This window comes from Diabrotica virgifera, chromosome 6 (genome assembly GCF_917563875.1).
Source record: "Diabrotica virgifera virgifera chromosome 6, PGI_DIABVI_V3a".
NCBI lineage: Eukaryota > Metazoa > Arthropoda > Insecta > Coleoptera > Chrysomelidae > Diabrotica > Diabrotica virgifera.
In genome coordinates this window covers 176274866-176297970 of record NC_065448.1, presented here as the reverse complement: position 1 = coordinate 176297970, position 23105 = coordinate 176274866, and the positions used below count along the sequence as shown (strand labels likewise).

At 31.1% G+C, this 23105-nt stretch overlaps 1 protein-coding gene and 1 long non-coding RNA gene across 3 annotated transcripts in view; one reads left to right on the top strand and one right to left on the bottom strand.

Moving 5' to 3' along the window:
- Positions 1–1075: 1075 nt before the first annotated feature.
- The window catches only part of LOC114328612 (cyclin-dependent kinase 4), a 109747-nt gene continuing 87717 nt past the window's right edge, over positions 1076–23105 (bottom strand). The window contains exons 6-7 of the mRNA XM_028277503.2: positions 4596–4734; positions 1076–1270 (exon numbers count right to left, since the gene is read on the bottom strand). Coding sequence (XP_028133304.1) covers positions 1181–1270; positions 4596–4734 — 229 coding nt within the window. The 3' untranslated portion in view covers positions 1076–1180. The remainder of the gene's footprint in view (positions 1271–4595; positions 4735–23105) is intronic.
- LOC126887033 (uncharacterized) lies at positions 13799–16644 on the top strand. 2 transcript variants are annotated; one of them, XR_007698931.1, is made up of 3 exons: positions 13799–14269; positions 14326–14576; positions 14992–16644. It is a non-coding gene; the product is annotated as an uncharacterized LOC126887033 (long non-coding RNA). The 2 variants fall into 2 exon arrangements; XR_007698930.1 differs by having other exon boundaries at positions 14326–16644.

The window sequence follows — 23105 nt, the reverse complement described above, 5'->3', positions numbered from 1 at the left end:
TGTTTCTTGAGCTATTCCCTACTTACTGTGAAAATATCAAGTACATCAATGTAGTAGGATGGAATTCGGAGCCAAATACCCTCATTGACTGCCCTACAATAATGCTCTGCTATGAACGCGTGAGAGAGGACACACATAAGATTATAGCAAAATTTCTATTTACCGTAACTTTTCGAGTTTTTGAGCTACAGCAATGAATTTTATGTCATTGGAAAGGTAATTTTGCATTCTTTCAAAATATGTTAAAATATACAGGGCGTATCTAAAAAAATTAAGATTTTTTATTCATTTCCGGTTCAACCGGAAGCCATATTTTTGGTAAAATTTATTGTGATAATAGATAATAAAGTACCATATATGTTTGCAAAATTTCAAATTTTAATTTCTATTAAGAAGGAAGTTACGGGCACTCGAATATTTTTTTATAAAAAATTCATAACTCCCCTCCTATGGGGAGTTAAGATATATGACTAATGTCATTCAATTTACTGATAGGATATCAAAGATATATCAAAAAATAAAAAAATTCCTTGAATGCGCCATTTTGAATTTGGAAATGTCAAATTCCGTATTTTTATTTACCTATCGATGAGCTTACTTTGAGTTGAATTTCATTCATTTCGGTCAAAATTTGCAAAAATGGGCCCAAAATAACCCCCCTATTTCGGCCCCCCTTTGAGAGGTTTTTTTAAAAGCTTAGTTTCTCGACAAAATTCTCTTAAACTTACTCATACCGAATTTCATCAAAATCGGTCCAGTAGTTTTTGCTGGGCGGTGGCGACATACGTACGTACGTACATCCGTACGTACATACTTCCGACATGTTTTTTTTATTTGCTTTTTAGACTCAGGGGGACTCAAAACGTCGAAAAAAAGTGAAATCTGAAAAAAATTTTTTTGCACGATCCTATAACTTTATGCCCTTATAATTTTCGCAAAGTCATTTGTCTCCCCCTTTGTACATAGGAAGTATGATTTCTACTTTCCAATCTTCTGGGATGACTTCTAGTGTCCAGCGGTAGAAAAGAGTGTCCATATTCTCTCAAGAAGGGAAAATACAAATAACAAAAATACGTTGTAAAAATATAGTCGTTTTATTAAGAATAAATAAAGTGTAACCACTAAATCACACTTAAAATTAAATAATCTTAGCATAAAGTATCGATAAGAATTGTGTCAGTTACGTATTTAGCGGTTCTTCGGTGAAATACTTGTGGTTTAAAGCGTCCATGGCAGTCAGTCTCTTCTTTGGATCAAAAACGAGCATTTTCTGAAACACATCGTATTTTAAGAATCAAACACTATAGGCCAACGTTTTTAAGATAGTTCAAAACCAAAAACATATATATAGTAAAAGTCAAACAATAAGGAATACACGTAGTTTTTCCCTTGTTGCCATATTCTAAATTTGAAAAAATATATTGGCGATGTTAAGTCACAATGACGACCTCTCGTGGATTTCGGCGGAACTAAAATTGAGGCCTTCTTTCTTTTTATTTCCCTGCTATAATGGGAGTTTTAATGTCAAATCATTATTAAAATCGTTGTCAGTATTTTTGAAAATCAATATAATTAATAAATTTTAATACAAAAGATTTAATTAAAAGCTTACAAACCTTTTATCAAAAGTGTTCTTATTTGTATGTTGTGTTGCAGCATATTTGGAGTAAATTTAGGAGGAACGCGTTCTTTTTGATTCTACTGATGCTGATAGATTAATCGATGGGACTACTAAATTTTTCACCTTATTGATTTTCCAAAATTGACGACAAAAATGACAACGATTTTAACAATGATTTGACATTAAAAACCCCCATTATAGCAGGTCAATAAAAAGAAAAAGGCCTCAATTTTAGTTCCGCCGAAATCCACGAGAGGTCGTCATTGTGACTCTACATCTCCAATAGAGAATAATCAGATTTTTTTGAGATGCCATTCGTATTTCAGCGAGCATTTCATTGGCTAGAATTAATGACCAGTTTAAATAACGTCATTATTATATTGGTGAGATTGTAAATGGTAACTGACGTCTGTCATAATATTGGAGGTTAAATATAAGGCCAAATTATTGTTATCAAATTGTATTTTATTTATTTAGTTTATTCTTTAACCAACTTCACTTTCCCTTCCCTATCCTTGATTGGTCGATAAGGTTCGTAATACTTTCGTTGCATGGTAGGTTTAGTTAGGCGTTAATTTTAAGAAATGTTGCTGGCTAAATTGGCACAGCTCCCAAATAGGGCAGTCAATGAGGGTATTTGGCTCCGAATTCCATCCTACTACATCAATTTACTTGATATTTTCACAGTAAGTAGGGAATATCTCAAGAAACAAAGTCTACCCTATGCCGATGTGCGTTTTTATCTTGGGGGTGGTTTCCACCCTTCTCGGGGGTGAAAAATGTTTTGGTTAAAATAGCCACGGAAGAGGCTAGAGAACCTAATTTTAAGCAAAAACTGTTCTATAATTACTTTTTGAAAACTCAATACTTTTTGAGTTATTCCTGGTTGAAAATTGGCCCTTTTCATTGAAAAATGACACCTTTTTGGACGGATTTTTGCGAATACCTTAAAAACTATGCATCTAACAAAAAAACTATATAAAATATTTCTGTAGGTTATAAAAAAACAAAGAGATTCGTTCCTTCATAAATCTTCTAGTTAAAATACAAAGACGGATATGGTAGGTAAGAAAAGTTTGTTTTTTTGCTGCATGCTCAAATCGGTGTATTCAACTTGAAATAACAGAGAAACTGTCGATTTTAGGTGTATAATGATATTAATAAGTTTTGTAGTGCTTGAAAAGACCTTTAAAATGAGCAATACTAAATGTCGATTACATTCAAACTAAGCGAGATATTCTGCAAAAAAGTTTATGACTAATGTATTTTAAGAAGAAATGAGAAGTATATTTAACCCCTCATCCATCAGAATTTAAATACATCGTTTTCCTTCTGCAATACTTTTTATTATAGTGTTATTTCTATGTTCAAAAAGTTGGACTGGATTAAAATGAATGGTTTTTGAAAAAAATAAGATCAAATTACAGAGCGCACTTTTAAATATTCTTAAAAATCTTTTATCTCCTCCATGTAACTCGAAAAAGATAAGAGATACGAAAAAAAGATACCATACAAAAATGTAGGGCTTTTTCAGATAAAAATTTCCTTTTTATTTTTCATTACTGTATCTCTTATCATTTTCAAGTTACATGGCGAAAAAGGAAGATTTTTAAGAAAATTTAAAAATGCTCTCTATAATTTGATCTTTTTTTTTTCAAAAACCATTCATTTTAAACCCTTCCCACTTTTTGAACATAGAAATAACACTATAATAAAAAGTATTGTGGAAGGAAAACCATGCATTTACATTTTGGTGGATGAGGGTTAAAATTACTTCTCATTTTTTCTTAAAATACATTAGTTATCAATTTTGTTTGTAGCATATCTCGCTTAGTTTTAATGTAATGGACCTTTAATATAAGCTCATTTTAAAGGTCTTTTCAAGCGCTACAAAAGGTATAAGTAGCATTATACACCTAAAATCGACCGTTTCTCTGTTATTTCAAGTTGAATACACCAATTTGAGACTGTATCAAAGAACAAACTATTTTCACCTACCATATCTCTTTTTGTATTATAACTAGAAGATTTATGAAGGCAAGTGTCTCTTTGTTTTTTTATAGCCTACAAAAATGTTTAATATAGTTTTTTTAGTTAGATGCATAGTTTTTAAGTTATTCGCAAAAAACCGTTCGAAAAGGTATTATGTGTCAATGAAAATGTCCAATTTTCAACCACGAATATCTCAAAAAGTACTGAGTTTTCAAAAAAAAATTATAGAACACTTTTTGCTTAGAATTAGGTTCTCTATCGAATTCCGTGGTAATTTTAACCAAAAAATTTTCCACCCCTAAGAATGGGTGGGAACCACCGCCAAGATAAAAGCACACATCGGCATAGGGTAGACTTTGAATTAGGAGATCAGTAGAGGCTGGGCCCAAAATTTTATTAAAATCCATGCAGTAGGATAGAATTCGGAGGTAATATCCTATTCTTGCTCCCATTGACTGCCGTAAAAGCCACAAACAAAAATCTTACATAATCTTCTAGAGGACATGACTTTGACACTTATATAGGGCTTTTCATTCACAGTCATTTGTTTCGAGCTTCTGTCATGTGTCACATAATTTTAATACATCTACGTCATACGTTATTGGTATATAACATTGTATATAACAATGATACACACCAAAGACGTATGGCGTAGATATATTAATATTATGTGACACATGACAGAAGCTCGAAACAAATGACAATCGATGAAAAGCCCTATTGCAGGTGTTTACACTTTGTTTCACATTCTTAGAGACAAAGAGAAACAGTGTAGCCGGTAGTTGCTGTGTTAAATACATAATGTTATTCATTTGGCAATAGCGCTTTCCTGATATACTTGACGGTAGCGAAAAACTAATATATGACCAAAAATTTGTTAAAGTTGTTTGATGTCAAGTTTGTACCGGTGGGTTATGATGTCATTAAATCTATGACGTGCATTCATAATTGTTTGACTTTTAGTTTATAAAAATATGCTCACCGTTATCAAATCACATACAGTTTCACACATAGTGGGTGATATTTGGTCAATCCTAATTTGATTAATGACGTTAAAAGATTCCCATTTTATGGAAACGCTTTCCTCTGGCCATTCATCCTCGGATGGTTTACCTATCACTCTACAAAATAAATTATAATTAAACAAACAATTATTAGTAACGTAGTTCGAAGTTTTAGATCCGAAGAACTAAATACCGGAACCAAGTTCTGGTAAACAACCCAAATTCGTGCTTTCTAAAACTTGCAAAGCAAATGAACGATAAAATAGAAGGAGACTAAAGTGAATCTAAAATTGCATTCCACTAGCTGTTTATTCATTTATTTCAAAAATCCACCGAATCTTGGTTCCATGTACTAAGATAGGAGTAAAATTGATAGAAAATAAAAATGAAAGACATCTTATAATTTAAGTCGTTTCAGAGGCGACCAAACATCCTCTTATGTAAGTTTCACCCTCTTAGCAATCATCAGAGACTCTATGGTCTACCTACTCTGAACTGAAAAAAATAAGCTGTCTCCCTATGCAGAATTATACAGATAATTCGCTTACAAACGCTGTAGCGACATCTACTTAAAACAGTTCGAAGTTTTAGATCTGAAGAACTAAAGACTTCTACTGAAGCCAAGTTCCGGTAAACAACCCAAATACAGTTGAGTCCGTGAGTCTTTACCCGTGTATCATTAATACCTGGCGAGATAAAACACATACTTTTTATCTAGCATCATTTTCGTCCACGCATGAAACTAATGACAAACCAGCTGCCGCCTGTTATTAAGTAAAAACACATGTTATTTTTATGAACGATCTAAACTCAGTGCATTGAAAAGAGATAAGTACAAAGAAAGACGATTGAAGATGTTTTCACATTTTTGAAGTACAATTTCTGACGTTTTGGTTTGTTTACTTTTGTGGCTGTCAGTTTGTAAAATTTTTTGCTGTTATTTTGTCGAATTTTTGCATTTTGAAGTTTTTTCATAGTATACAAACAGTTGTTTTCACAACTAATTTTATATTGGAGTTAAAAATTGTATAAGTTTATGTTAATTTACGATAAATTTTGACAACGTACAAATAACCTCATTGTTGTCACAGTTAAGGAAAGCTTGTGTTTAATGTTCCGCCAAAGTGAATAAAATAAAAAGAAAATATGTTATCGAATTTTTTTATAAATTGTTTATTTATTTATTAATCAATGATAATAAAAGAATTTATTAAGCTACTTCAAATGTAGCTGTAATTATGCACCAAAATTTTAAAGCAAAACTTAAATTTGACATTCTATTTATTTGATAACGTCAAATTTTATACTATAACCCGTGATCGGAATAATACCCACTTTCTGTCACTTACTGTTACGTTTAGTAAATTTCCGACTTATTTCGTATGCTTTAAATGATGACGCACGGGTAAAGACTCGGGGACTCAACTGTATGTGCTTTCTAAAACTTACAAAGCAAACAAACACAGACAGGTAGGGAATGCAATTTTAGATTGCAGAGAGGCAAAAAAGTTTTAAAAACACTGTGTTTAACTAATGGTACCACAATAATAGTCTAATTGGAATGTATACAAATATTTGGATGGTTTAAAGGAACAAAACTCGCATACAATTTTTATGTAAACATATTAAAAAGAAGCCGCATCTCGATAAAAACTAGATTATCGAAAAAATACTAAGAGGCAAAAAAGTTTTAAAAATATTGTGTTTAACTAATGGTACCACAATATTAATTTAATTGGAACGTACGCAAAAGTTTGGAAGTTGGGGGGGGGGGGGGGTTTAAGGGAACAAAACCCCCATACAATTTTTATGGGGTGCACAAATTTCACTATAATTTTTTTTAAGATTTTCCTGCCAAAAGAATGCCACTTGTCCATTTTCAATAAAAAATCATAAAAAGAGTTTTCGATATATTGGAAAAATCGATTTTCATTTTGTAACTTCAAAGGGCTGTAACTTTTTTTATGTGCACATTTGTACTAAGGTAACTTAGTATAAATCCATCTATCTTTTTAGTCCCAGAATATGTGATTTAATTTATGACCTGCATTTTTGTTACACCCTGTATACATATATCTAATGATAGTTTTCCACTATTTCCCATATATTTTATCATTTCCGATGTTACAGTTGAGCCCGGGAATGTTTACCCGTGCGTCATCATTTAAAGCATACGAAATAAGTCGATGAAAAGTCGGAAATTGAAATTTACTAAACGCAACAGCAAGTCACTTACTGTCACTTGCTGTTGCATTAAGTAAATTTCAATGTCCGACTTATCATCGACTTATTTTGTATGCTTTAAATGATGACGCACGGGTAAAGATTCGCGGACTCGACTGTATATTATCTCTTCCTGGTGCTTTGCCGTTCTTTAGACTCCTTATTGCTTCTTTTAACTCTTCTCTAGTTATCTCTTCATTTAGTACCTCTCTTTTTATATTCCATTCTTCCTCTTCCATTTCATTATCTTGATTTTCTGCTTTCTGTTCTGTGTTTAGTAGATTTTTGAAGTATTCTTTCCATCTTTCCATTATCTCTTCTCCTCTATTAGTATCTTCCCAACTTCGTTTTTTATTGCAGTTGTATTTATATCTACTTTTTCTTTTCTAAGATTTTTGAGTATTTTGTAGAATAGCTTCTGATTACCTTTATTATCTCTTTTCATTTTTTCTCCAAATTCTGCCCAACTTCTCTGTTTCTCGCTCATTACCATTTGTTTTACTATGTTTCTCTGTTCCTTGTAACTTGCATAATTTGCTTCTGTTCTATTATTTAAATATTCTTTCCATATTTTCTTCTTTTTTCTTACTTGTTCTTTAATTTCATTCATCCACCAAGATGTTTGTTTCTTATTGTTGTCTTCATTGTAAGTCCCACAGGCGTCCTTTGCTGCTTGTATTACAATATTTTTAAAGGATTCCCTGCATGTCTCTGATCTATTTTCTTCGCATCTGAATTTAGCTATCAGCAAGTAATGATCACTATTTATCTCATAGCTTCTCTTGACTCTAGCATCCCTTACTGAGTTTCTATTATTTCTTTCTACTAATATACATATAGTATATTATTGATATATATATATATATATATATATATATATATATATATATATATATATATATATATATATATATATATATATATATATATTCCTCTACACTCTTCTACAGTCTCTTGCAGTTCATTCCAGTATTTATCTTTCTCTTCCGTTTTTTCATTTTCATCTGGTCCATAAGTTGCTATTATTGTCTTAATGTGGTTCTTGCATTTTAATTCTATCATCAGTATTCTTTCACTTATTGCTTCCCATTTGTTAAGTATATTTTTGTGTTCTTTCTTTATTATACAGGGTGTTTCATTGGGAAACGGAAATACTTTAATGGTGAATAGAGGTCACCGAGGCCGTTCTAGGTATACTAAATTTTTTGCCCTACCGACTTTTATATTCGAGTTAAAGGGTGTTTTATCGATTTTTCTCATTTCTTTCCGAAGCCATAACCTTAGAACCACCCTGTATATTTTTTTAATATATGGTACACATATGTCTCATTCAAAACCCAAACGACCGACATACTAATTACAAGAAAAATCCAGGTCCGGATTAACAAAAAATTATAAAGTAGTTGTGACCTTAAAACAACACCCTGTATATTGAAATTTTGAAAATCTGTTTGCACATTTGAAAAGAGCACAAAAAACAAAGTCTAATGTTTTGCATCGATTTTTCGGCCAGACAATTTTTTGACCTTAATTTTGAAATTATATTGAATTTTTTAAGAAGTCAACATCAAAAAGCAGGTATTATTAACTTTTAATTATAAATTATTAAAGTTATTGAATATATACTCATTTTAAAATGAATCAATACTTATTTACCACATTAGAAAGACCCAATTATTAATCACAACAAAAATTCAGGTCCGGATTAACAAAAAACATAAAGTCATTGTGACCTTGAAACAACACCCTGTATATGGACATTTTTAAAATTTGTTTGCACATTTGAAAAGACCATAAAAATACGAGTTTACCGGTTCACTTTGATTTTTTGTGCAAAAATTTATTAACTTTAATTTTGAAATTAAATACTTAGGTATATTCAAATTTTTAAGAACCCTGAAATTTATAAGCAGGTTTTTAAAGCACTTTTAATAATAAATCATTCAAGTTAATGAGTAAATACTGATTTTAAAAATAATAAGTTATTATTTACTGCGTTCGAAGGACTCACTTATTAATCGCAAGAAAAATCCAGGTCCGTATTAACAACAAAATACAAAGTAATTATTTTGACCTTGAAAAAACACCCTGTATATTGAAATTTTTAAAATACGTTTGCACACCTAAAGAGAGCACGAAAAACTAAGTTTAATGTCCCGATTTAATTTTTTGTGCAGGCAATTTAATGACATTACTTTTGAAATTATATAGAAATTTTTTTTATGAGTTCCCAGAGTTCTTAAAAATTTCGATATAATTTCAAAATTAAATTCATTAAATTGTCTGGCCAAAAAATTAAAGCAAACGATTAAACTTAGTTTTTGTGCTCTTTTCATACCTATGTGCAAACGGATTTTGAAAATTTCAATAACAGGGTGTTGGTTTCAAAGTTACAATTACTTTATATTGTTTTGTTAATCCCGACCTGGATTTTTATTGTGTTTTGTAAGTGGGTCATTAGAATGTCGTAAATAAATATTAATTATTTTTAAAATGGGTATTTATTTAATAACGTTAATAAATTATTGTTAAAGTGCTATAAAAATCTGCTTTTTAATTTCAGTGTTCTTAAAAGTATCAATATATTTAATTTCAAAATTAAAGCCATTAAATTTTCTTCACAAAAAATTAATGCAAACCGATAAACTCAGATTTTTGTGGTCTTTTCAAATGTGCAAACAAATTTTGAAAATTTCAATATACAGAGTGTTGTTTATGTTTAAAATTACTTTATGTTTTTTTGTTAATCCGGACCTGGATTTTTCTTGTGATTAATAACTTGGTCGTTCCAATGTGGTAAATAAGTATTGATTAATTTTAAAATGAGTATTTATTCAATAGCTTTTAATTCAATACCTGCTTTTTAACCTTTAACTACACGCGCTGGCGTACTTTGTACGCCAGATATAAGAATTCTACTGGAAATATATTTAAAAATTTAATTTTTGACCTTGCTTATTTTTCTAACCTATCACTGGAATGTGCTTTACAATTTGGTTTTAGTTTCGTTATAATCGGCGTTCTGAAAAGATCGTAATTTACATTTTATTATTTGTTGTTTCCGGTGGTGGACAATATACCCCAGGATTATATTACTAAAGTCGTAATATAAGTACATATTTTAATTGTTTTTTAGTCATTATGGCAAAAAATATATTTTTCTTTGTAAACAATACTTTTTCTCCTGTAAAAAATCACATTTAAAAAAATTTTTTATTAGTAATTTTATTTATCATTGAATCCAGTTATTCCATGATTCCAGTTATAAATCCCAATTGGCTTACTGAAAAGGAACTCCAAGTATTCACTGATGCCGAATAAGGTTTATAACAAACAACTAAGTGTATTTTTTCAAAAAAAATTAAACAAATCCGCTGTTTTTAAGTGTATTTTCTTGTGGCGTACAAAGTACGCCACGCGTGTAGTTATGTTATAACTTGATGCGCGGGTAGTTAAACGTTAATGTCTAGAGTTCTTAAAAAATTCAATATAATTTCAAAATTAAAGTCATAACATTGTCTGACCGGAAAATTGAAGCGAACGATTAGACTTAGTTTTTTGTGCTCTTTTCAAGTATGCAAGCAGATTTTCAGAATTTCAATATACAGGGTGTTGTTTTAAGATGACAATTACTTTATAATTTTTTGTTAATCCGGACCTGGATTTTTCTTGTGATTAGTATGTTGTCATTTGGGTGTTGGATGAGATGGTGTACCAAATATCGAAAAAATATACAGGGTGGTTCTAAAGTTATGGCTCAGGAATGAAATTGCAATATCGATAAAACACCCTGTAACTCGGTTATAAAAGTGGGTAGGGCAAAAAATGTAATATATTCTTTGCGTCACGATATAAGAAATTTGGCCTGACGCTGGTGGGTTGTCCCTACCGATTTAGTATCATAATAAATAGTTGACGTTACTAATCCCTCAATTGTCTTTGCGACGGGTGGCAATAGTATTGGAACAGCTTACTAGGGCCGGACTTTATATTATTTATAGAACTGACTCGTTATCTGCCAATGCAAATAAATTATTAAAATTAAAATTTCTAGACAATGCTTCGTATTAAAAATTTTGTTTGCTGTAGACGAATTAGTTTACGCATCTGAAATTAACTTGTTTGGAATCAATTACAAACGATCACAAACAATTTTTATGTCCAATGCGCTCATTACGTGAATTTTATAGAGTTAGATTATAACCCAGATAGCATGTAAACTTGTGGCAAGTTTGATTTTTCATTGCTGCGGCAAATATGACGAGGCAAGTTTGTGACAAGTTTGCTGCAATATTGTTATGACAAAGATGATTATTCAAGTTTGTAACAACTTTGCTTCAAGCTTAGCTTCGATTCGGTTTTCGTTCGGCGCCCCGACTGATGTCCCGCCCACGACAACGAAAGTGTTGCCACCCGGAGGGAAATTTCTGTGTTTGCTAGAATTTTCAACATACAATTGAAAAAGTTATCTCAAAAGGGAATTTTTGCTCCAGTCCAAATTACACAATATTTAAAAAAATCAAAATATTTGAGAAAGTGAGAATTTTTAAGTTAAGTTGAGGGAAAAAGCTTACTCGATGGCTGGCAACACGGGAAAAATAATGCGTAAAAACTATGCGTACTGTACGCGCCAGTACGCGGTGATAGTTTGTTGTGGTTTGTGGTTATGTTGATATTTTTCTTCAAGTTTTTTACAACTTAAATTTTCCGTACAATTCTCCGAGATTATTACCTTAATTATTATTACTAAGCTGAAGCCTATTTTCTTCATTGTTAATAGACCAAACTGCATGCTTACTGCATTACAGATTAGTACATTCTCATTTTGCTCTGGTCAACTCTGGTGGCATTGAGGTAGAGGTAAGTCTTTTTATGTTTTTTTTTGTAGCTTCTAACTGTACTCACATACTATTTAAAATAAAATATATATAATAAATAAATTTTAGGTTTTATTGTAAAATTGTTACTTTAACATCTTTTGACCTCTTTTAATAACATAGATTAATTCTGTTCACACAGCAGGAGTTTTTAACAATTTCTATTTGTTTCAGAGCTGATAGACAAAACCAAGCATCGGAATCTGAAGCTAGGGTGTTTAATGTAAGTTCCAATGAATAATTTTATACAATAGATTGTATTTTAGTCGAGTGATTAATAAATAGTTATATAAAATGGTATTGTATTTTTTATTCACGCATTGTTTTATTCAAATTGTGGCTAGTATCTCAAAACAAACCTTAAGCAAGTTTTAAAAAACAAACTTCATGCAACAAAACAAGAACAAACCTTCAGAAAGTTTGTTATATCAAGTTTGTATCAAGTATGAAAAAACAAACTTCATGCAAGTTTGTCACACACCAACTAGCAAGTTTGATTTAACCTTGCTGCAAGTTTGCAAAGTTGCCAAGGCAAACCTACAGCAAGCTTTCATGTTTGATGTATCAAACTTGTTGCAAGTTTGAAACAAGTTTATATTGTTATCTGGGAATCTATTTTATATCGTTTTCATTTTAAACAAAATGGACTTCCGATAATGAAGCTTTCTATCTTTAAATAAAAAAATTAAAGAATCATTAGCAAGTGCATTAGTTAAAGATAAGATATACCTCTATCTAATTATTATTCTATAGCTTTACACATAATTATGTATGGCTGGCTTGGAGGGGAAAGTTTTTTACTATCGGCAAAAAACATTAAAGATTCAAAGCTGGATTACCATGAAAATATGACGAGTAGCTTGTTTAAGGAATGGTTTGAAAAGAAGGTGTTGCCAAATTTGCCTCCAAAAAGTGTCATTAATCCCCGGTGTAGGTTCGACAAAAAAACAAATATCTGATTTTTTGTATGACAATGATTTGTACTTTGAAGAAACATATACAAAAAAAGAAATGTTGGAAGTTCTTCACACAAAAGTGTTTGAGAAACAGTTTGTTATAGACGAATTAGCCAAACGTGATGGTCATAATGTATTGCGATTACCTCCTTACTACAGTGTCTTCAACCCCATTGAATTAATCTGGAGCCAACTTAAGGAAAGTTTACGGTGAAACAACTGCAGTCCCAAATTTAGTAGCCAATCGGTGTCACATGTTGTAGAAGAAATAAAAAATATTTCCCCAACACTGTGGCAAAATTATGTTTCACATGTTATAAAAACGGAAGACCATTACAGAACATTAACCTCACATATTAAACCAATAATTATAACATTAGATGATGACGATTCTAGTGAAGATGACAGCGATAGTGACATAGAGTTGTAATTTGTATTTATTTTTTTCCGTCTAAACTTCAAATTTTATTTTTCTATGTTATTTTCTGTTATTTTTTATAATGTTATCTTGTTGTTTATAATGTTATCTTTTTTAATTCTGATTTTTGCTACCACTCTTTTAATCTTTTACTGTTATTATCATTATTTTCCTTAATTTCTTTATTTGTTGATTTCTCTTATTTCATTGTACGTAATAATATACCTATAACTACATAGATATAAATACGCAATAAATATAATGATATGATATTTAAATTTATATTTATTATTCCAACCCAATTAAAATACTATATCTACTTGAAGACTTGTAACTTTTTTTAAGGGGATGGGTACAAACTTTCGGCTTTAAGCCGTTACGTTATTATCGAGGGCCGAAAGTCCCTGAAAACTTCTATAATGTTTATTTTAATAAGTTACAGGGGTGAAAAACTAAGAGAAAATTTAGTGTGATTTTTAATTTCAAATATCTCATTCAAAAGAAACTTTTAATTCATTCCAAGGGACTTTCGGCCCTCGGTAATAAAGTAATTTTTCATTCTGCGTTTAAATTTTTCAAAAATACTTACATATTAGTTTTCTCAGGATTCTAAAAAAATGATTACATTTAAAACACATTGAAAATTTTAACAGGCGTCAAAATCTTGCATTTTGTTCCTTGCCCCTTAATTTTAGCGAATCCGCTCCTGCAGCGGGACTCCGTGCACTTTCGTTTCAAGCGATGCGATCGCATTTATGCAAATTAGCAGAGTATAGACGTAGTAGAAGAGGTGTTCCCAAATTCCCAACAGACTACTAAATTCCACACGGACGTAAGCAGTGATTGGTCGTTATCATCTGATTTTGACATAGATAGACATATGGATTTTGATGAATTTTTGTGGTTATGTAAGTATATTTTTTGTCTGTCTGATTGACACTTTCTTGTTTCTTGTTTTTGAAAAATTTGTTCAATAATGGAAATATGAAGACGTGGAAAGATATGCAGAAAGTTGAGACAAGTTATGTAAGGTCTAGAACAGTTCACACAAAGAAACAAGATGATTTATACTATGAGTATAGTTTTTAATCAATTTCATGCTATGAGTGTAACAGAAATAACATAATAATATGCAAGGAGTATAGATGCTAGGAGAGTATATTATATTCATTGATGTGGTAAGTCCTTTATTAGTTGCAATAATTAAAACTTATAGGTACTTGTCTATCTTTAGGATATAAGCCCAACTATAAAATAATTAGGACAGAGAAACCTGTTCCATTCATTGTCCCTCCAGACTGATTTGCAAACTGTGAGATCAAGGACAGCTTTCTATCAGTTATGTATTGGAAAACACATGCTGGACATGCTGAACCATGCATCTGTAAAAACTACAAGAAAAAATGGTTGTAGAGAAATTAATGAGGTGCCACCCAATAAAATTTCAAGAGATTCAAGAATGTGAAGATACATGAGCAATTTCAGGTAGGGATCCTATTAAATTACATAATGTAACTTTAACACAGGTATATGAAAGTGAGTGTAAGGCAGTGGTCTCCAATAAACACTGTACACGGCCTAAGGCATCTATTGGATACCACCAGTTAAGTCGGTGGCTACTACAAATTACTCTGTAATTTGAATTTGTTTTAGAATTACTCTTTTCTGTAACTCTTTTCGGTTGTAAGATAGTTTTCTGTCCTTCAAAGTTTATTAAAAGAACGAAAATGAACAATTTTCCTACAGCGTGACATACGCAGCCTACAACATCTATTGGAGACAACAGCCTTACACATTGTTTTGTAGAGTTTGTAACATTTTTTGTATTCACTGTTACCAGTGCAACTGTAAAGTATATGAGCTGAAAAATACCTTATGAATAATACTAACTCTGTTTTAGATGATGCTGCAAGGTGTTTGGGAGAAAATAAAAAGAGAAACTGAGTAAACATTGAATTTGATATTAAGATAGTTTTTTAGCTCACAAATGTTTTTTGTTTTGTATCTGTATTAAATTTGTATTATACAGTAGGTACTTAGCACCCCAATTATCCGTGCTCCTCGTGACCGGAAGTGGCACGGATAATTGAAAAGCACAGATGATCCAATCATTAATTTCTTATACAGTGAGCACGTAAAGGTTGGAATAAATTCATTTTCTCGAGAATGGACGACTTTTGAAAAAAATCCCAAAACAGGTCAATTTTTAATTTTAAATTACGACTTTTTGGCATATATATAATACTAGTGACGTCACCCATCTGGGCGTGATGACGTCATTGATGATTTTTTTAAATGAGACTAGTAGTCGTGTGATAGCTCATTTGAAAGGTAATTCAATTCTCTATTCAGTAATATAAACATTAACATAATTATTTATACAGGGTGTCCAAAAAATTTTTTTTTGTATTAAATTTATTGACATAAAAAGAAGAATGTATGTAATTTATTTATTTCAAAATACATTTTACTGCTCGCAGAAAACAATAAAAAATGTATATTTGAAAAATAATCATTGCTTTTTGCTTAAATTAAATGTTCAAATTGTCACGAGGCTGGTGGGTACCTGCTTTAATATTGAATTTAAGCCAAAAACAATATTTATTTGCCAAAAACACATTTTTTCCTGTTTTATGATAGCAGTAAAATGTATTTTGAATTAAATAAATTACACTCATTCTTCTTTTTATGTCAATAAATTTAATTCAAAAAAAATTTTTTTGGGCACCCTGTATAAATAATTATGTTAATGTTTATATTACTGAATAAAGAATTGAATTACCTTTCAAATGAGCTATCACACGACCCCTATTCTCATTAAAAAAAAACATCGATGACGTCATCACGCCCAGATGGGTGACGTAACTAGTATGACATATATGCCAAAAAGTCTTAATTTAAAAATAAAAATTGACCTGTTTCGGGATTTTTTCCCAAAATCGTCCGTTCTTGAGAAAATGAATTTATTCCAACCTTTACGTGCTCACTGTATATGATTCATATAAGAATATTTCATAAGAATTTCTTATGCATGATATGTACTTACCTATCATAAAAAGATAACAGAAAAAATAAATCTTTCATTATGAGTCTCCTTTTCTGCATATAGAGTTTCTGTCGAGTGATTAAAGTGATGCTATTTTGATAAAACCTTAAAAATTCAATTTGAGTAATAGAAAATCATAGCACGGATAATCCGCAGCCCGGATAATCTGCACACGGATCGGGGTTCTACTGTAGTTGTATAGGCTAATTTACAAGAATGTTAGTTTGTTTTTATAGATTTTACTTGATTCATAAATATTGTGAAATTTCTTATAAGATTATAATATACGCATACTTAATTTAGGTCTGAATTTTAAAGAATTGTTAAGTAATGATGTTATTTTATAGACAACATTATAATATACTAGAGTTGTACTTTAAAAATCAAAATATTACTGGGTCCCAGGCGGGGTTTAGAGGGGTTTTACCTTCGCCATTGCACCAATAAGAGCCTCCCCTCCTTTGATTTCCGAGATTTTTAATAAAGAATAAAAAATTTTAAACATTAGGTATTTAGTGTTTTATTTAGTTTGCAATAGTTATTTTCAGTAAACATTTTTTATTATCGTATATTTATGGTGAAAACAATATTTAGTGTAAGGTTCTAGAAATTAAAGTCATTTTGAATTTATGCAAGGCAGGTCCACAACAGCAATTTTTATTTTAAGACAGCTAATGGAAAAACTTGAGAAAGAGAAAAAGAAAGACTCGCACATAGTATTTATTAATCGTGAGAAACATATGACAAAGTTACTGGAAACCTACTGGTACTAAGTAGGAAAGGAATACCGGCTGAATATGTGAGTGCTGCTAGACATGTATGAGATGGTAACGATCAGAGTTCAAGCAACGAAAACAGAATATTCTTTTAAATATGGTATTACAAATCCACATAGAGTAGTTAGCTGGGATAAACAAGAGCTCCACAAGATGATAGTTTTATGTATGTAGGATCGATATTACGGGTCTAGTACTATTCGGCGCCGCCGGTTCGGCGCGGCCGGTTCGGCGCCGCCGATTCGGCTTCGGCCGGTTCGGCGCCGGCCGGTTCGGCGCCGGCCGATTCGGCGTCGGCTGTTTTGGCGCCAGATTATACCTACGTTACTTTTTTAGAAATTTAAGAGGCTCTTGATTTATATCTATACCACACTAAAAAAATATATTAAATGTTATTTTTTCCAACTTTTGTAAATGTAAGCTATTTAATTGCACATAATTAATTAAAAAATTAATATATTATATATATTATATATTATACAGTACAATTTTCAAAGGAGGAAGACCTAACCCTTCGGTCCAAACCTAACTTTCGGGTATTATTTTACATCTTCTAAAATTAAAATGTCGAAAATTGTTCTCCTGACTCTACATTTTTTGTTAAAGAAAATTTCAGACTATCATACATTAACAACTATTTTTTTTCTCTCTCACTTTGCCAAAGTATCTGTCGCCGAATCAGCCGGCGCCGAATCGGCGGGCGCCGAACCGGCAGGCGCCGAAACGCCGACGCCGAATCGCTGGCGCCGAATCGCCGGCGCCGAAACGGGCCATCCCCCGATATTACTGAGCAATGAGAAAGTACATGGAGATACTAGATACAAGTAATAGACCTGGATCCCGCGTATGAAAAAAAAGTTGATTATTAGCAAGCTGACAATTTGTTAATGGCTTAACGGTGTCGAGTCGGACAAACTTTGATGTACAGGGGAAGTTTTAATTGTACAACAGTTTAAAAATTTGGAACGTCAGATTACGAAAACATCCTCATGTATTTTGTCCGACAAAACATCCAATTGATTTGTCACCCTTTCATTAAACTATCATGCAAAAATCAAACTGGTGTTTGTCACCAACTGGGCATTTTATTATTACTGTTGGTTAGTAATTGTACTATTGTACTGTTGGTTAATGTTGGTTAGTAATAGCAATCTGATTTTTGCATGAGAGTTTAATGAAAGTGTAACAAATCAATTGGATGTTTGTCAGACAAAATACATGACATATTCTTAATCTGACGTTCCAAATTTTTAAACTGTTCCACAATTAAAACTTCCCCTGTTCCAGTGTTCCCGTATATCAAAGTTTGTCCGACTAGACACCGCTAAGCCATTAACAAATTTTCAGCTTGCTATTAATCAACTTTTTTTTCATACAAGGGATCCAGGTCTATAATAGAATTAGGGCTAAGTGGATGAAAAATGGGAAGAGGTAAGTGGAGCACTGTGTGATAGAAAGGTACCAATAAAACTCAAAAGTAAGTTCTATAGGACTGCATTAAGACTAGTTATGATGTATGGTACTGAATGTTTGGCAGTGAAACATTGGGATGAACAGAAATTGTATATTAGTGAGATGTGAATGCTTTGTTATTTGTTGACCGAGTTTAGTAACTGGAAAAGATAAAGTTAGGAATGAGTATATAAGAGGAAATTGGGTGTGGATTCTATTGTTAACAAAATAAGAAACAGGTTAAGGTGGTTACGTTATGAGCAACATAGAGATGAGGACCATCCCATACAAATAGCAGGAAGATGCTTAATCCCTGGAAGAAATAGAAGAGGAAGACTAAAAAAAACGTGGTGGGCGAAAGTTGATCAGGATATGGGTGTAAAAGGTATTCACGTTGATATGATACAAAAAAAGTTTGGAGGAATATAAATAGAAAGCCGACAAGAGGTAAGGCAAAAAGAGTAATAATAATATTCTAGAAATAAAAGTAATAAGAGGAAGAACCCTCTAACTAAACAAAACCTACCTAAATAATAAAAAATTAAAACAATGCCTAGATATTTAAAAAAAAAGCATCACTAACAAAAGCAAACATATTGGATTTAAAGTTACACATTCGCATATAAGTAGAATATTTTTACCTACATATCACCAAAGGAAAAATACATAATTATATTTCTAATAAGTGGGACTCCCTGCATTATAGTATTCTATACGTAGAAAAGTTTCTATCATTTCGTCACAAGTGAGTTGACAGCAAAATTTATTTTCAATTTGAGATTGAGGCATTAAGGTTATTTTATTTTTACAAAGTGGTGGATAATTTCATAGTTTAGAACGGTTAAAGTATAGTAATTATAATATATTAGTATAGTAATTATAATATATTAGTATAGTAATTATAGTATAGTAATTATAATATAGTATAGTATAGTATAGTAATTTTATAATTTTATTTAGCAAATTTATTTATTCTTATTTGGGAGTCGGGAAATTGAGGTTATTTTTACAAAGGGATAAGGTGGATAATTTTATAGTAATAGTGTAGTAATTATTATAGTAGTATAGTAGTAATTATAATATAGTATAGCCTAGTAATAGTATAGTAGTAGTAGGTAGTATAGTAATTATAATAAATTTTATTTTGGTGATATTGGTGGTACTGTATTCGCGGTGTGCAAGTACTTGGAAGGGGAAACGAGAAACGACCGTGCGCGAGTCGCGGAGAAATATTGCAGGAGCGCCTAAAGATACAGTGCGGCTCCCTACTTTGCGCATGCGTCAAAATATTTACAACGTTGTCATGTTGTTTACACATTGACATCGCCGGGAAATTCAAATTCAAAAACTCCTTGCAAGGAATCTTTTATTTTGACAAATGACATAATATTTTTGTAATGTAAATATAAAAATAACCTATAAAATAAAATTCTATTTTGTTTTACCTGTACCTGTAAAAGGGTATTAAGAAAATATAAGATCATTGAAAAGAGTAAAACGTTGAATTTAATTATTTTGTCAGTTAAAGAACAACATAACCATCATACAATATGGAAGTGCTATTTTAGGTTTAGAAGTTTTTAAATACTTTTGCATATTATGGGTATATAAAATAACACCATTGCAGAATCTTCAGTCAGACAGTAGTTGAAGTGCTGTATAATCAATCACAAATTGCCTCAAGAATTGTTATAGAAAGAATATTTGGTATTTTATGCAGAAAAGATTCTCCATATTAGTATGTGAAATGAGATGCAAGTTACCTTTTGTTTGAAGAATAATATCAGCTTTATACTTTTACATAATATTGCAGTTGTTAATAGAGAAAACATTAAAATACTGGAAAAGGAGGATGCTGTTATTTAATCGAACAAGCTGTGGCAGTACCTACATTTTCAACCAGGAGCAAATCTAGTGTAACTAAATGTTGTGTGTGTGTGTGTGTTTGTTTTAAAAGATTATTCTCCATTTAACTCAAGCCTAAATGGTTCCCACATAACAATTTCATGTTCTTGGTAGATTCGATATTCAATATTCGATAAAAATAGACTATTGATTACTTATGTATTTTAGAAAGGAACTACAACGTTAACGGGGTTTTATTGTTTCATATAGTCAATGGACTTTTAAATATGAAAAACCCACGGAGTGCTACCATTTAAAGGGGCGAGTTTTTGAGAAAGGGGTGAATTAATCCCTAGGCACAGGACGAATTAGGGTGAGTTCTATGCACTTTTGGTACAAACACATCTGCAGGAAAATTGTTCTAGGTTAAATTTACTATCGAAACATTACATTTTAAAGTTAAAAATATTTTTTTTACAAAAATATATTCAAAAGAAAAGCAAGAAAAAAAACTTCAATCTTAACTCTTTAAAATGACATTTAGTAGAAGTCTCTATGATTTATGATTTCCAAAATATGATTTTTCAAAGTTCGCCACTCACAGCGATTTTGGCCCATTTTCCTTGTTACTTCTCAAACATTGTTCTGTAACTTTTTTCTACGTAGCCTTAGGTATATGCAATGTTACATTTAATAGGAAAAAAGGTCAATTACCTTTAAAAAGTTTTTCGTACTTCCGGGCCTAAAGTGACAACTTCACTCCCTTGTGACAGGTACTAAAGTGTCACATTTAATCCCTCCGGGATTAAATATTGACGAAACTCCCGGAACGATTAAATCACAAACAAACGAATTTAAGGGATATTTTATTGAAAAATTGATTTCTTAAAATTTCTGAATATAAACAAATTTCCAAATTTACCTTAAGCATTAAATATTTATCATCCGGAGCCTCCCGTAAGAACTGATCTACCTGCTCAGACGTGAGAATTCTTGACTTCTTTGGCTTAAATCCCTCATTTCTTCTCTTCAAAAAAGCTAATAATTTTGGAAATTTACTTATATCAATATCTTCTCTAATGTTAATAACCGATTTCAGCATTGAGTAATGTGCCCAGAGAGTTGAGGCACAAACCGCTTTTGATTTATCATCGAAGTAGACTAACAGCGCATTTTCAGTAGGTTGTCTCACATTTTTTAAGCGGCACCACTTTTTAAAAGCATCGTACTGCTGCTCGTATAGTTTTCTAGATTTCGGTGGTAACAATTCTTCACCTACTTCGGCTGCTCTTTTATCAATATCAGATACACCTTCTTCACTCATGATACCAATAATTATCAATAACAATGTTTCTTTACAATGACACTAGTAATGACAATGTTTCTAAATTATAACTGTCACAACGCAATGTTACTATGGTAACTTATTTTAAAGACAGTTTATTAAATGAGTTGAAGAGAGAAAAAACTGATTGAAATTATTGAAATAATTAATAAAATCATACCGGAAGTACGAAAAGTATCGTATATACCTTGCGACTGAAGTACATTTAATCCTTCAGGTAAATTATGGCCCTCCCTGCGGTCGGGCCATAAACTTTACCTTCAGGATTAAATGTACTACTTCAGTGCCGCGGTATATAATGTACTATTATACTTTTAATGATTTTTGATATATTTTACGATTATTTTTAAATTTCTCATTATAACTTTTTTTATTGTATATGTAGGTATATAATTGGTAGGTATATTATTGTCTAATAAAAAAGAAAGCTTATTTTATTTACTTTAAAATGGTGTATCGTAAAAAATTCTGGGACTATTTTTAAACAAGATTGGAACCCTATGGAAAACTTTTTTATTATTAACTTTATGAAAAAAAATTATGATATAATATGCAATCATATTTTTCTAATTGAAAAAAATAAAAAAAATTTAAAATTTTTCTCAAATTACGGATACTCTTGGATATTCTACGGATATCGTGTTTAAAAATTGTCCTAGAGTTTTTTGCAATACACCATTTTAAAGTAAAGAAAATAAGCTTTTTTATTCCACAATGTATATACTTAAACTTACAAGAAAAAAAGTCATAATGAGAAATTTGAAAAAGCATAACTTCCTTAGAAAGAGGTATAAATAACCTTATACAATAGACTATTTTAAAGGTAATTAATTTCTCTTTCTACTATTGCATATACGTAGAAATGCGCACGAAATAGTTACAGAACAAAGTTTGCGAAATAATGGGGAAAATTGCCCAAAAATGCTGTGAGCGGCAAACTTTGAAAAATCCTATTTCGGAAACTATAAATCTTAGAGAATTTTACCAAACTTCATTTTAAAGAGGAAGGATGGAAGTTATTTTTCGCTAAAGCAATGCCTATACCTATATCCCTGTGGAAAATAGTTATGGGGCTAAAAACAAAATTGCTTTCTTTCGTGTTTTTTTCTTGCTTTTATTTTGAATATATTATTTTTGTAAAAAAAAAATATTTTTGACTTTAAAATGTGATGTTTGGATAGTAAATTTAACCTGGAACAATTTTCCTGTAGATGTGTTTATATCAAAAGTGCATAGAACTCACCCTAATTCGCCCTGTGACTAGGGACTAATTCACCCCTTTCTCAAAAACTTACTCATTTCAATGGTAGCACTCCATGGTTTTTTTCTAATTTAGAGACAGATATGAGACAATAAAATCCGGTTAACATTGTAGTTCCTTTTAGTTCTCTTATTTTGAACATAATCAATAGCCTAAAAGGTTTATTCCAAGAATAAACTTTTACGAATATTCTAAGTAACTACATACATGAATGTGCTCAGTATATTTGGTCCGAGAATATTCTTCGAAGTACATGCAAAAAACATGAAATTTAGAATGTTTTTATAGT